A 14,695-nucleotide genomic window follows, 5' to 3' on the forward strand; every position below is an offset into this window, starting at 1 on the left:
GGAGCTCTAGGGCACAGTGGTGAGGGAGCGGCCTGGTAGAGCAGGTCTACCGGCTCTGTCCCCAAAACTCACCTGCTTAGATTCCATGTGGCACCCCCATGCCAAGCCCTTCCACCAGCACTCCCTCCGAGGGCTTCGGAGTCTGGTAGAGACCCTGCCTCCCACGACAGGAACCCCCCTCTCCAGCCGCCCTTGCTCACAGGACACCTGGGCAGTTGCTGGATCAGAGAGAGTCAGAGGGGGCTTCCTGCAGGAGCTGGGGCCATGAGACCTCGGAGGGTGGACCGTGGCGGGTGAAGGGAGAAGGCGGCACATTCCAGGCCGCAGGGCTGGGGCAAAGGCTTGGCAGTGGGATGGCGGGGAGCCTGACAAAGTGGAAAATGTGTGGGTTAAAGGAGGGAGGGCGGGGTCCCAGAAGACGCTGACATCCTCCTGCTACATGGGAGGAGACACAGAGCTCATCTGTAGCCATACACAGACATGCCAAGGAAACGCGCAGGCCTGCCCGACTCTCCAGAAGGGAAATTGTCCCTGGCCCCAGCTCACCAAGCCTGGGTGGGGAATTAGGGCCTGAGGTCTAGGGAACAGGTGAGCTGTTTCTTCCAGCTCACATGTTCAAATTTCCTCCAGCCCCGTCTCTGAGCAGCGAGCAGGGCTTTGTGCGCCCTCTACTGGCAGGAAGCTCTGGCGCTGGACGCATATTTAGAGAGGGTCTGAGGTTCAGTTCCTAGAAACCTGGAGGACCTGGGCCTGGTGTCCTCTGTGGTGATGGAGACAGAGCTGGCGGGAGCCATTGCTTCCCTACCCTAGGCCAACCACGGCACCACAGACCCCCAGAGGGAAGCCAAGGCAGTGACGATCCCGGGACAATGGCCTGCTCACCCACAGATAGGGCGCTGGGGTCCCAGTGGGATTCTGGGCAGTGGAAGGCAGGTGCCGTCCATGTTCCTGGCTTGACAGCACTTGCGAGTGGGACTCCAGGGACAGCGAAGGATTCACTTTGGCTGGAACAGGAAGATTGTTTCAGAAAGGAAGGGAGATGCCGAAGTCCTTAAATGCCAGGTTTAGTCTCTGGGTTTGATGCTCCAGGAAGTTTGGAGAGGAGGTGGGGACAGCAAGAGACGGGTGTGATGTGCAACGCGATGTCAATCCATCTAAAAACAGTTTGGCTTCCAAGAAGGCCTTAGCAGGGCACGGGGGGTGTCAGGGGTTACAGAAGTCATTTGGAGGATTAATCCAGCTAGATGTGTCCCTGGTCTCAGAGAGCGGACCAAGGGCAGGGCTGATTTTCGAGCTCAGGATGTGCTGTGTTTCCTTCAGGAAGGGGCCCCACCTCCCTGGGCTCTTCGAGGAGAGGGGCTGTGTGATTTGAGAACAGAGGGGCCTCTCCCTCCCTCACATCTTAGCAGGCGACAAGGCTGCCTGCCCTAGAGCTGGCCCAGGGTGGCTTGGAAGCCTTTGCTGGGCTCTTCCCTGGGCAGCGGGACCATGACAGACAAAAGAACCTGTTTCTCATCTCTCCAAGCTGTGGGCACCCCTGCCGCTGCCCCTGCCCCTGCCCCTGCCAAGGGCTACAAACTTTTCCAGCTCAAGCCCAAATCTCCTCAAGTGATGCCTATTGAAGAATTCCAAGGTAAGAGGATGGACCTGGGGCCCCATCAGCCCTCCCCGACACCTGTTCCCCAACCGCCACTGAAAAAAGACAGTGCAGGACAGAGGACCAATGCCTGGCTCAGAAAACCCTCCCGGAGTAGCTGGGTCAAGGTTAAACTGAGTCTCTCTTCCCTACAGGCCTCTCTCCCCAAGGGAGCTGGGAGCAGGTATGAGTCAGAAGCCAACCTGGGCACAGTGGGCAGGCCACACAGCAGGCAGAGCAGATGCCAGAAATAGCCTGTCCCGGCTTCCCTGGGAGGTGTGGCCCAGGGGCTCATCTTGGTTGAAGCAGAATCTGGGACACACGGGTCACCGATGCTGCTCTTTGGGACACTTAGAGGATGCCTCACCTCCTCATTGTCTCTGGAGGGACAAAGTGAAGGGGGCAGGACCAGGTGGCCCACAGGTGGGAATGCCCACCGTCTCTCCTGGGCACAGGCTGTTTCTCCAGGGTCTCCCATGCCCTTGACCACTGGGTCAGTCCCTCCTTATCCCATCACAAAAGGGAAGCTGGGTCCTCTAGAGATAACACAGATGGTGTTTCAAAAGGGTGGCCGGTGTCCTTCCTTGTTCAGGGGCAGCCACATTGGCTTTCTTGCTGGAGGGTGGGTGGGTGGGTGAGTACTGTGTCCCTTCGTAGGAACATCTAGGGATGCCCCCCCATTATTAGGGATGGTGACCTTCCTCACCAAATCCTCCACTGACAATGTGGGGTTCACCTCCAATCCCTGAGAGTCTTGCCCCAGGCAGTCACATGCTTGTCTGGTCCTCGGAGCGGAGCTGATTAGGCAGGGGTCAGCCTGAGGACCACGTAGGGGTGGGGTGCAGGAGGTGGCACGACATGGTGGTGGTGGTCCTTGGTATGAAACCATGTGCTTCCAGGAGCAGCGAGTCAGAAGCTGGGCCAGGACCAGGGGGAGGCATGCAGTTTCCCAGGGCTCCTGCTTTAAAGTAGCACTCACTCTTAGCATCCTGCAAAACAACCAAACTTTGCAGAAAGCTCAGGCTAATAAGAAAGGGTCTGGCAGGTGGGCGTTTTCCTCCCAACCATCTTCCAAAGCAGCATGGGCAGGAGCTCCTGGCCCATTGCTTCTTGTCCAGCGTCCATCCATGCATTCATCCACCCGAGGATACCACGGTGAGCGCCACGAACCCAGGTGCCGCTCTCTCCCCCAGTGCACAGCCAAGTGGCATGACCCTGCCCTCCTTGCATGAATCACTTTCTAATCACCCCGGCACGCGGGCATCCTTCAGCGAGCGCTTGGCCCTGGTGCCCAGCCAGGCGTTAGCAGGTGCTGCCCACTGGTCCTCCCTGGTTCCCTGCCCACAGGGCCAGGTGGGAATCCCTGGGCTCAGCCTACTCAGGTTCTCCTCCGGGCTCAAAGCAGGGAGGCCTGTCTCTCCCTGAATCCAATAGAAGGGTCGGAGGCCTAGGGCACCTTCCGGTACCTTTTCCAAAGATGACTTCCTCCCTCCCTGCATGACCTGGGGTGAGTCCTTCCTCACCCTGTGCCTCAGTTTCCCTGAATGCTCGCTGACCATTGGTATTTCTCCCACTTGGCCGGCCCAGACTGCGAATGCTATGGTCACTCCAACCGCTGCAGCTACATTGACTTCCTGAACGTGGTGACCTGCGTCAGCTGCAAGCACAACACGCGAGGTCAGCACTGCCAGCACTGCCGGCTGGGCTACTACCGCAACGGCTCGGCAGAGCTGGACGATGAAAACGTCTGCATTGGTGAGAGGGAGCGGACACGGCACAGGGAACTTGCCGGAATGCGTGCAGGGTGCACTGCACTGCGAGGTGGCCTCTGGGGCCCCCTGCATCAGAATCCCCTGGGGGAGGCTGTGGGAATTCTCACTCCAGCTCCAGAAGCTGCTCTGTTAGTAACCTCCCCTTGTGGTTCTCTGGCAGGCAGTGGAGTTGCAAAAGTTCCCAGTGGCCTTTCCCTCTCTGGGCAACTGGAGGGGACACTGACCCTTCCTGGCTCCAAAGAGCTGTGACTCTGGCAGGTGGCAGAGGCCACTGAGCATCTGTCTGGGGCTGGTGGGGTGGTGGGGGTGGTCCCCCTCCACAGCTCCTTTCCAGAAAGGTGGAGAAGCAGCCTATCCCTCCTCCTGGGGGGGCCCAGTTGGGGGCCAAAAGATGGCCTTGCTGCATGCATTTGGGCAAGTCCCTTCCCGTTCCTGGGCCTCAGCTTCCTCATTCATCAAATCGGGAGGTGGATCAGATCAAAGGTTTTCAGCTCTTTTTTGTGGCTGAAGCTTTTCTTCAAACGCTTTACTAGCCCAGGTCCAGCTATAAAGCTGCTCTTCACCCCTGGTGGGCACCCGGTCTGCTTTCTTCCAAGTTCTACTCCAGGACTGGCTTTGGGGTAGAGAAGGAAGTCCATCAGGGCCCTGGGCCTGGGCAAAGACCAAAGCCATGGCCACCAACCAAAACGCACCAGCCTGGAATGGTTGCCCCTGTCATCAGTAGAGGCCAGGTCTTGGCCCCAGGGGCTGTCCCCCAACCCTGCCCAGCCAGGCTCCTTGGGACACCATCGCCCATCCCCTACCCAGCAGGAAGCCCTGGCTGCACAGAGGAGGGGCTCCTGCAAAGCTGGAGCTGTCGGTCTGAATTATGGCGGCAGCTTTCAGATAATTCCATCAACTCTAAGTGATCAAAGCCGCTGACGTCACAGGGGGCCAGCTGCAGGGACAGGGCAGGGCCTTTGGATCCAATTAGAGGTGCCCCCACCCTGGCACCCTCCTCCTCTCCCTGCCTCTCCCTGCCTCCACCCCCAGACCCAGCACTGAGCTGCAAGGTTTCTTAGGGTGGAGGATATTCACCCTCTCCCACAGAGACCCAAGGCAACCAACTGGGCCCACCCCGGGAGCAGGAATAGGCTGTTCCTCCACTCCCCTGGAAAGGAGCTATGGAGGGGGGCCACCCCCACAACACAGCAGCCCCAGACATGCTCAGTGGCCTCTGCTGAGCTTCTGCCACCTGTCGGAGTCATAGCTCTTTGGAGATGGGAAGGGTCAGCGACCTCTCTAGTTGCCCAGAGAGGGGAAGGGGCTGACCCAGGCCACACCATTGCCAGGGAGGGGAAGGTGGGGATGGGACACGTTTGATCCCAAGGAAGGAAGCCGGAGTCTTCTCTCCAGGCCTGGACACCCTGGGCAGTCCCCACCCGCCGTCCAGCCGCGGGCTCACGTGGACCCAGTGTGGGGAGCATCCTCTGGGGAGTGTGGAGATGCTCCCTGCGAGGCCGGGAGAGTGGGGGTCCGAGCAGACGGCGCCCACAGGTAGCCCTGACCGCGCGCCCGTGCCCGTGTCCCTCCAGAGTGTAACTGCAACCAGATAGGCTCCGTGCACGACCGGTGCAACGAGACCGGCTTCTGCGAGTGCCGCGAGGGCGCGGCGGGCCCCAAGTGCGACGACTGCCTCCCCACGCACTACTGGCGCCAGGGCTGCTACCGTGAGTGCGCGCCGGTCCCACGTGGGCGGGGCCTGCGGAAAGGAGGCGGGGCAGGACCGAGGCAGTGGGCGGGGCCTAGTGGGACGGGGCAGGGGCGGTGGACTGGGCCTAGCAAGACGGGGCAGGGCCGGGGAAGTGGGCGGGGCCTAGTGGGAAGGGGAAGTGGCGGTGGGCGGGGCCTCGCGAGACGGGGCAGGGCCGGGGCAGTGGGTGGGGCCTAGTGAGAGCAGGGTAGGGTTGGGGAAGTTGGCAGGGGCCTCGTGAGATGGGGCCGACCCGGGGGCGGTGGACGGGGCCTAGCGAGACGGAGCTGGCAGGTGGGCGGGGACAGGATGCTGCTGGGGTCCGGGGTCGGGCCGAGGGGCGGGTCCAAGAGCTCGGGGCGGGGCCTGATGCGACCCGGGGCACGGTGGTGCCTGGTGGGAACTACGAGAAAGACCGAGCTGGGGTTGGTTGGAAAGGTATTTGCGGGGATAGAGGGAGGGAGGCTGTCCGAGTCGGCCTTAGCTGCGGGCACAGGGTGAAAGGAGGCTCCAGGCGCATGGAACAGCACGTGCACAGCTCTGGAGACTGCAGGCGCTTCTGAAGAACCGCACCGAGGCCAGTGGGGCGGGGAGAGAGGGGCAGCGGTGGCAGGCAGCCGGAGGCTAGATCTCGCCCGGGCGCCGTCACCCTCCGAGCGGGGACGTTTCGCACTCAGCGCGCCCGGAGCCTCCTACACCCCCGGCCCAGACGGCGCCCCCGGGAGCTCGCAGACCCTGATTCGCAAGAGCTCGGAGGTGCGGGGGGGGGGGGACCGGGCCACGCCCCGTGCTGACCGCCCACTCCGCCCGCAGCCAACGTGTGCGACGACGACCAGCTGCTGTGCCAGAACGGAGGCACCTGCCTGCAGAACCAGCGCTGCGCCTGCCCGCGCGGCTACACCGGCGTGCGCTGCGAGCAGCCCCGCTGCGACCCCGCCGACGATGACGGCGGTCTGGACTGCGACCGCGCGCCCGGGGCCGCCCCGCGCCCCGCCACCCTGCTCGGCTGCCTGCTGCTGCTGGGGCTGGCGGCCCGCCTGGGCCGCTGAGCCCCGCCCGGGGGACGCTCCCTGCACCCGGAGGCCGGGGGTCCCGGGGTCCCGGGGCGGGGGCGGCGTCCGAGGCCGGGCGGCGAGAAGGGTGCGGCCCGAGCTGCTCCCAGGTGCTACTCAGCAGGGCCCCCCGCCCGGCCCGCGCTCCCGCCCGCACTGCCCTCCCCCCGCAGCAGGGGCGCCTTGGGACTCCGGTCCCCGCGCCTGCGATTTGGTTTCGTTTTTCTTTTGTATTATCCGCCGCCCAGTTCCTTTTTTGTCTTCTCTCTTTTTTTTTTTTTTCTGGCGGTGAGCCAGAGGGTCGGGAGAAACGCTGCTGGCCCCACACCCCGTCCTGCCTCCCACCACACTTGCACACACGGGACTGTGGCCGACGGCCCCTGGCCTGTGCCAGGCTCACGGGGGGCGGCGGACCCCGACCTCCAGTTGCCTACAATTCCAGTCGCTGACTTGGTCCTGTTTTCTATTGTTTATTTTTCCTGCAACCCACCAGACCCCAGGCCTCACCGGAGGCCCGGTGGCCACGGAACTCACCGTCTGGGGGAGGAGGAGAGAAGGAAGGGGTGGGGGGCCTGGAAACTTCGTTCTGTAGAGAACTATTTTTGTTTGTATTCACTGTCCCCTGTAGCGGGGACGGGGCGGGAGCGCTGGTCACCGCGGGGGCCGATGGTGGAGAATCCGAGGAGTAAAGAGTTTGCTCACTGCTGCCTCCACGGCCTGTTTTCTTTCTGTGTTGGGGACGCTGGGCAGGTGTGGGGCTTAGAGAGGAATCCACAACAGAGCCTTAAAGAAACGGTTTCCCTATTGGGGCCACCATTTCCCTGGGCCTTTCTGTGGATTCCAGCAGGCAGTCCCCCCTCCCCGCAGGCTTGGCTGGCAGAGTTCTCCACCCCGCGGCCAGGCTGCAGGTGCCCCACCTGTTAGGAGCCTCCCCACACTGAGAGGCTGCCTCCCTCCTTTCCCAAAAAAGAAATCCGGAGTGTATTGGCCCTTTTCTACAGAAGTCCAAGGGAAATGACTCAGGGAGGATCCTAGCAGAGGTTGAATCCAATGCTCTGATTTATACTCTGTCTCGGTGGCCACCTCCGATGGATGTATCATCTCAGACCTGTTGCAGCCGGAGCCTCAAGTCCAATATCAGGTGAAGCTGAACCCACAATTCAGCCACAGCCTCCTTCCAGAGCTTCAGATGGCCAGGTGGGCAGAGGCGGGCAGTGCAGAGACCCCAGGCGTGCTGGCCCTGTCCTCCCTACCTTCTCAATATTAGGGAGGGGTGCTAGAGGGGACAGGGGCAGCTTGGGAGTGGTGAGAGGAAGCTCCTAGATTCGGGGCTCATCCCCTGAGGCCTCTGCTTCGGGGGATCCAGCAGTTCTCCCAGCCCTGCTTGGTGTCTCCAGCCCTGGGGCCACACTTCCCCCTCAGTCCAGCCTCCTGTCCACCTATGTGTATTTCAGAGCAGTGCCGGGGGTCTGGTCCCGGTTGCTAACTTCTCCCACTGCTCCACCTGCAGGTGCTCCCAGCACTGGCTTCTGCCACCACACCTGTTCTTTCCCGGCTGCAAGGTTTAGACCTGGGTCCTTCCCTTGAGTCCCCAAAGCTAAGCTAAGACCAAGTGGAACAAACTTGGCCTTGGGGACAGCAGGAGATTACAACACAGAAAAGGAGATTACAGCGGGACACTGCATAGGACTCACAGGGTCCCGAGCCCACACACCAGCCCCTCCTGGCCTCCTCTCTCTGCTGCCACCACCAGCACCCTGCTGACCTGGAAGTGCCTTCCTCCAGGCCCTGCATTCTCCTGCAGCTGGCCCATCTCTACCCTCACATTCTTCCTTACGCACAGAACCCCACTGCCTGGGACCCAAAGTGCCCAGATAAAATCAAACACCTCTCTGGGGCTTCTTGTGGATAGGAGTGGCTAGGGGATACAGCTCTGGGTAGTGAGATGTAAGCAGGAGTGATGGGTGGGCTTCCAGAACGTTCTTAAAAGTCATCCCTTCCTCCACGCCCCACAAAGCCTCAGTTGTCCAAGTTTGTGGCTCTGGTTTTTCTCTCTCATTCCTCCCTCTGCTCTTCAGTCAGCAGGATGGGGAAGGAGCCTTCTTGAGACACTGAGCATAAGAGTGTCACCCTCAGGACAGTGAAGCGGGTGGAAGTTGCAGAGCCTGGGACACCAGCCTTGGCTGCAACCTCTGCACTGCTTTTATTTATCTACTTATTTTTATAGAGTTGAGGTCTCACTATGTTGCCCAGGCTGGTCTTAAACTCCTAGGCTTAAGTGATCCTCCGGCCTTGGCCTCCCAAAGTGCTGAGATTACAGGCGTGAGCCACCGCACCGCCTGCCTGTCTTACTGTGTGAGAAAAAAAATAAACGTTGATGTGATTAAAATACTAGAATTTGGGTTTTCTGTTCCATGCACACTTTCCAAGTTCTTGGCCCTCCCTGATTGGCATCCAGGCCCCCTGAGTCCTCTAAGGCCAGAGAGAGACTGAAACCCACCCTTCCTTGGCCACAGCCCCCTGTGGTGACCCTCAAGTCACCAGGAAGAGGACTGTCCATGAGTCAGGCCGAGGAGTCCACCTCTGTCCAGAACAGGACTGCCCCTGCCTTCCAGTGAGCACAGGGCAGCCGAGCAGAACTCACCCCAGAGAAACAGCAGCGCTGGCTGCAGTCGGTAAACAGTAGGCACTTCCTCCTAGTCATCAAGATGATAAAATGTCACCTAGAAGCAGAACTAGAGGCAGAACTTGAGACAGGGACAGCAGGGCCCAGCCCCAATGGCCAGCCCTGGCCAGATCCACGAGGCTGGGGGCCCTGGAGCATCAATGACATCCCAGCGCTGTTCTTGTCTGGAGGCAAGTGGGCCACCCTCTGTCAGGCACCAGTGCCAGGCTGGCATGCGGGCTGCAGTAGAAGCCCCTGGTGCAGAAGGTGGGCAGCTGGCGGCTGTGAAGAGGCCCACACGGTGGTGCAGAGGGCATGCCTCTTTATGTCACCCTGGGTGTGTCCCCAAACACCCTCGAGGGGTCTGGGAGGTGGGGGGCCTCTGTGGGCAGTCACTCTGTCCTCCTTGACCTCCGTCAGCTGGGCCCACACTGCGTCAGCTTTTCTGGCACCGGCCTGTGCATCCAGGGCCGGGGAGGAGGAGCTCGCTGTAAATCAGAATAGCAGCCCCAGTTCCCGGGGATGCACTCCGGCCCTGACCTCCCCGGAGGGTGGAGGGAATGTTGCCAGTGGCCATTTGGAAAAACTCTGACATCTTCCAGGCAGCAGGAAAAGGAGAAAGCAAGGTCAGTGGAGCCAAAAGTCCTAGACCATCCTCTTTTCAAATGGCACACCCTTGTCCCCAGAGCTCATATTTTGACACCTCGTTCTGGGAGGTGAGGAGGAAAAGGCTCCCATTGTGCCGCTTGGATCATCATCACCGCATCCCTAGGCGCCGTGCTTACATTACTGCATTCACCTTCACCTGCACCCTAGGGCAAGGTTTTCAGCCTCGGCACCATTGACCTTGAGGGCTGGGTAATTCTCCATGGCAGGGGGTGGGGGCTGCCCTGTGCACGTGGGATGTGCAGCAGCATCACTGGCTTCCGTGTGGCACTTCAATGTGCCGTGTCCCCAGTTGTTGCAACTCAAAGTGCCTCCAGTAATTGCCAAATTGGGGCAAAATCGTCCTAGATTGAGACTCGCTGCCTCAGGAGGAAAGGATGGTCATGCCCATTTTACAGAGGGTAAGTGGAGGCTGGGAGAGGCAAAGTCACTTGCCTGGGGTCACAGTTTCTAAGAAGCAGAGGGGAGAGTTGAACCCAGGGCTGCCTGACTCCAGAGCCCAGTGTTTCACCCCCAGGCCAGGCAGCCCTGGGCAGGCATCAGGCATCCACTGCCCCACCTCCATGCCTCCAGCTGCCTGCCTCCTCTGGCGCCCACAGCCAGGTCAGGCTGAGCAAGGAACCCTGGGGAGCCCAGCTTCATCTGAACCCCGCTCTGCTGTCAGGGGAAACGCCTCCCCTGGCCCTCTGCGGCAGCATGGCCAGTCCCCTTCCCCTGCCCCACCCACTCCCCTAAATAAGCAGAATTGCTGCATCAGCATTTCCTGCCCAGCTCATGCCTTACGAGGCTTTTATGGGTTATGAGGCATTTATGGGAGCCTGGGGAGCAGCCAGCAGCATCTCCCGGCAGACCTGAGCCCGCCTCCCTGTCTCCCCAGGGACCTGGTCCATCCAGGCACATCCCAGCCAGAAGAGTTAAGGGAAAGGCCCCAGGAAGAAAAACATTACTTATTTATTTTTCCGTTTAAATCACATGTCACAACTTGTAGGAAAGTTCGAAAATACAGAAAAGCAAAATCACAATAATTTTTATATTAAACTCACCCACAATTCTTCATCCAGAGCTAATAACTATTAATACTTTTTTTTTTTTTTTTTTTTTTTCTGAGACAGAGTTTCACTCTGTCGCCCTGGCTGGAGTGCAGTGGCACGATCTCGGTTCATTGCAACCTCCACCTGCTGGGCTGAAACCACCATCCCACCTCAGCCTCCGGAGTAGCGGGAACTACAGCTGTGCACCACCACGTCCAGCTAATTTTTCGTATTTTTGGTAGAGGCGGAGTTTTACTATGTTTTCCAGGCTAGTCTCGAATCCCTGGGCTCAAGCCATCCTCACTCCTCAGCCTTCCAAAGTGCTAGGATTACAGGTGTGAGCCACCACGCCCAGCATAACTGTTAATGTTTTCTGATAGATATTTCTAGTGTTTTTCCATAAAATAAAACCCACACTCAGACATCGCCCCCCACCCCTGCATTTGCTAAGCCCTAGCACTGAGGCTGGACATGCCTTATTTCAAGGGTCCCTACAGTGATGCTGAGCGTGGGATCAATTAAGATAATATGGCCATCTTACAGCTCCACACACCAGGGCTCTGAAAGCGTCCTGGCCAGGGACCTTCGCCACAAGCACCAAAACAAAACACCAGGTGATTTAAGAGGCAGAGGAGATTATTTGAAGGGTCACAGACCCCTCAGACACGTGTCAGGAGAACAAGGTAAGAGTAGGGAAAGTGGGCCACGCGGTGGCTCACACCTGTAATCCCACTTTGGGAGGCCAAGTCAGGTGGATCACCTGAGGTCAGGAGTTCGAGACCAGCCTGGCCAATATGGTGAAACTTTGTCTCCACTAAAAATACAAAAATTAGCCAGGCGTGGTGGTGGGCACCTCTAATCCCAGATACTTGGGAGGCTAAGGCAGGAGAATCCCTTGAACCTGGGAGGTGGAGCTTACAGTGAGCCAAGATCACGCCACTGCACTCCAATCTGGGTGACAAAGCAAGATTCCATCTCAAAAAAATAAAAATAAAAATAAAAATAAAAACTAGCTGGGTGTGGTGGCAGACGCCTATAGTCCCCCCTACTCGGGAGGCTGAGGCAGGAGAATCCCTTGAACCCAGAAGATGGAGGTTACAGTGAGCCGAGATCACGCTGCTGTACTCCAGCCCAGGCAACAGAGCAAGACTCTGTCTCAAAAAAACAAACAGCTGGGCTCGGTGGCTCGTGCCTCTAATCCCAGCACTTTGGGAGGCTGAGGTGGGCGGATCACCTGAGGTCAGGAGTTCGAGACCAGCCTGACCAACATAGAGAAACCCCATCTCTGCTAAAAATACAAAATTAGCTGGGCGTAGTGGTGCATGCCTGTAATCCCAGCTACTTAGGAAGCTGAGGCAGGAGAATCGCCTGAACCCGGGAGGCGGAGGTTGCAGTGAGCCGAGATTGTGCCACTGCACTCCAGCCTGGGCAACAAGAGCAAAACTCCATCTCAAAAACAAACAAAACAAAAAAACAAAAAAGAGGAGGTAAAGTGGAGTCAGGAAGGGCACCCAGTATCCCGCCCAGGGTGGCTGGAGAGCCAGAGCCTCAGATGCTGCCCTGGGCACAGCCCTCACCCCCAGGGCTACCCCCTGCTAGCCTCCCCACCACAGCCCCTACCATCCAGTCCAGCATTTCCCACTCCAGCAAGGGGGGTGGGCTCTGTTTCCTCAACCAGAGGAAGAAAACAAAGAAAGAATGTCCACCCTGGAGCGGGTGTGTGAGTTGCCCGGGGTCGCACAGCCAGGAAGAGCCAGAGGCCAGGATTCAAATGCACTCTCTTGGGCAGGCTGCACAGCCCTGCACCTTTTTTTATTTTATTTTTTCCCTTTATTTATTTATCTTATTTATTTTTAACAACAATGGCCTCATTGTATACACATCCTTCTTTAGCCTGCTATATAAAACTTAGCATTGTATCTAGACTATCAAAGGAGGCCTTTTAAAATAAAAGAGAGGCCGGGCGTGGTGGCTAACGCCTACAATCCCAGCACTTTGGGAGGCCAAGGTGGATGGATCATCTGAGGTCAGGAGTTCGAGACCAGCCTGGCCAACAAGGTGAAACCCCGTCTCTACTAAAAATATAAAAAATAGCTGGGCGTGGCTGCAGGCACCTGTAATCCCAGCTACTCAGGGGGCTGAGGCAGGAGAAAATCTCTTGAACTCAGGAGGCAGAGGTTGCAGTGAGCTGAGATCATGCCATTGCACTCCAGCCTAGGTGACAAGAGTGAGACTCCATCTCAAAAAGAATAATAATAATAAAAGAAAAAAATGCAAGGCAGGCACAGTGGCTCATACCTGTAATCCCAACACTTTGGGAGTCCAAGGCAGGCGGATCACTTGAGGTCAGGAGTTCCAGACTAACCTGGCCAACATGGCAAAACCCCGTCTCTACTAAAAATACAAAAATTAGCCAGGCATGGTGGCGGGTGCCTGTAATCCCAGCTACTCGGGAGGCTAAGGCAGGAGAATCGCTTGAACCCGGGAGGCGGAGGTTGCAGTGAGCCGAGATCATGCCACTGCACTCCTCTGGGTGACAGAGGGAGACTCCGTCTCAAAAAAACAAAAACAAAAAGAAATGCAAAGCCCCACCTTTCATTATTTGCCCAGCCTCTCACCCTCTTCCCCTCCCAGCCTGGGCCCGCTGGCAGTGGGACTCCGGCTCCCAGGGCAGGGGGTTGCCATGCACCCTTCTGACACCTCAGGGTCTGGCCCACTGCCTGTGCTCCTGGTGGCACAGGAGACCTTGCTCTCCCTCAGGGGCGGCCAGGTGGAGGCACCTGCGGCCAAAGTGCTCCAGATGGCTTCCAGCCAGAAGCTCTCTCCCTGGATGATGGAGCAGGTGGCCCTTGGGACCCAGCCAGGAGTAGCTGGAGTGAGGCCCAGAGTCCTGGGAGCTCATGCCTTTCACTGCTGACCCAGTGCCCACATTTCTGCCCCTGAAGGGGAGGGCAGCTCCTCAGGCAGAAGGACGGTGAGCTCTGGAACCTGATTTGGGCTTGAAGCTGTCCCCCACCACCTGCCAACTATACAACCTTGGGCAAGTTCCTTGGTCTCTCTGTGCCTTGGCCGTCTCATCTGTGAAATGGGGATGTTAAAAATAGTGCCTGCATGGTGGGGCCGTTGTGAGGAGTGAATGAGTTGAGCCGCGCAGTGTTTAGAACAGGGCCTGGCACAAAGTCAGCCATCCCTTAGTGTCAGCTGCTGTGATTGCTTTGTTTCCTCTGTGCCCCCCTCCCCAAAACCTGCCAGGAGGGTTCAGGCTCACTCACACCTCCTTTCTCACTCATCATATTCCTGAGCACCTCAACATGACCAGCCTGGCCCAGTGAACCAGACAGACACAGGCTCTGCCCTCCCGGAGCTCCCGGTGGGCCCCTTGCTGCCACCTGCCTTACACACCAGGCAGGATTGAGATTCTTTGTAATCTGCAGAGGGGCCCAAGCTTTTGCGCCAATAAGAAGGACCAGGAAGACTCCAGAAGCCCCTGCCTGCCCCACCACCCTCACCTGGCCAAGCCCGGCCCAACTCAGCAGGCCCCAGAAACTTCGGTGCCTGTTCCTCAAACATCCGGACACCTCCTTCCCCTTTCCCCTCCTGCCCACATGGGGCTTAGGACTAGGGACGGGGTTGGTTGGGGGTAGGGGACGAGGGCAGAGGGAGGCTCACAGGACTGGGGAAGTGGGGTGTGAATGGGACAGTTGGGGACCAGGAAATGGAGGTTCCAGTGCCCTTTCTAGCACACCTGCCTTCAGAGGTTTCCCCATGCCCAAGAAAGGACGTATGGGCCCCCTGGCTTGGCCCAGCAGGAACATGAGGGCCAGGCAGGGCCAATTCCCAAGAAGCTGAGCCTGCAAGGGACCCGTGGAGAAGACGGGCCTATAAGTCGAGGATGGGGCTCCTGGAGGCCACCACAGCCCAGGCCAGGCTTGCAGTGCTGGGGAGTACAGGCCTGGACAATGCATTTGGTGGGGTGGCTTTGAGACCTGTGACCCAGGTTTGGCACAGCCAGGCAGCGCTAACCCCGGAGACCAGGATCCCGACCTCTGGGTGTCAACACAGCGCCCCCTGCATTTCCAGGGCTAGGACAAGAGCACAGATGGAAGCTGCTGTACCACGTGTCTGGATATTTAAAGCCGCC

At 58.6% G+C, this 14,695-nt stretch overlaps 1 protein-coding gene across 10 annotated transcripts in view; it reads left to right on the forward strand.

Moving 5' to 3' along the window:
- The window catches only part of NTNG2 (netrin G2), an 82,486-nt gene extending 73,905 nt beyond the window's left edge, over positions 1-8,581 (forward strand). For 5 of the 10 annotated variants that reach the window (XM_063649972.1, XM_063649971.1, XM_063649974.1 and 2 more), the window contains 4 exons: positions 1,526-1,633; positions 3,224-3,391; positions 4,983-5,117; positions 5,954-8,518. In XM_063649972.1, the coding sequence (XP_063506042.1) occupies positions 1,526-1,633; positions 3,224-3,391; positions 4,983-5,117; positions 5,954-6,189 (647 nt within the window). In that variant the 3' untranslated portion in view covers positions 6,190-8,518. Of the gene's footprint in view, positions 1-1,525; positions 1,634-3,223; positions 3,392-4,982; positions 5,118-5,953 lie in introns of those variants that run through there. The other 5 variants (XM_063649976.1, XM_063649977.1, XM_054502148.2 and 2 more) reach the window with 4 other exon arrangements.
- Positions 8,582-14,695: the final 6,114 nt, after the last annotated feature.

Source organism: Pongo pygmaeus, chromosome 13, assembly GCF_028885625.2.
Source record: "Pongo pygmaeus isolate AG05252 chromosome 13, NHGRI_mPonPyg2-v2.0_pri, whole genome shotgun sequence".
Lineage (NCBI taxonomy): Eukaryota > Metazoa > Chordata > Mammalia > Primates > Hominidae > Pongo > Pongo pygmaeus.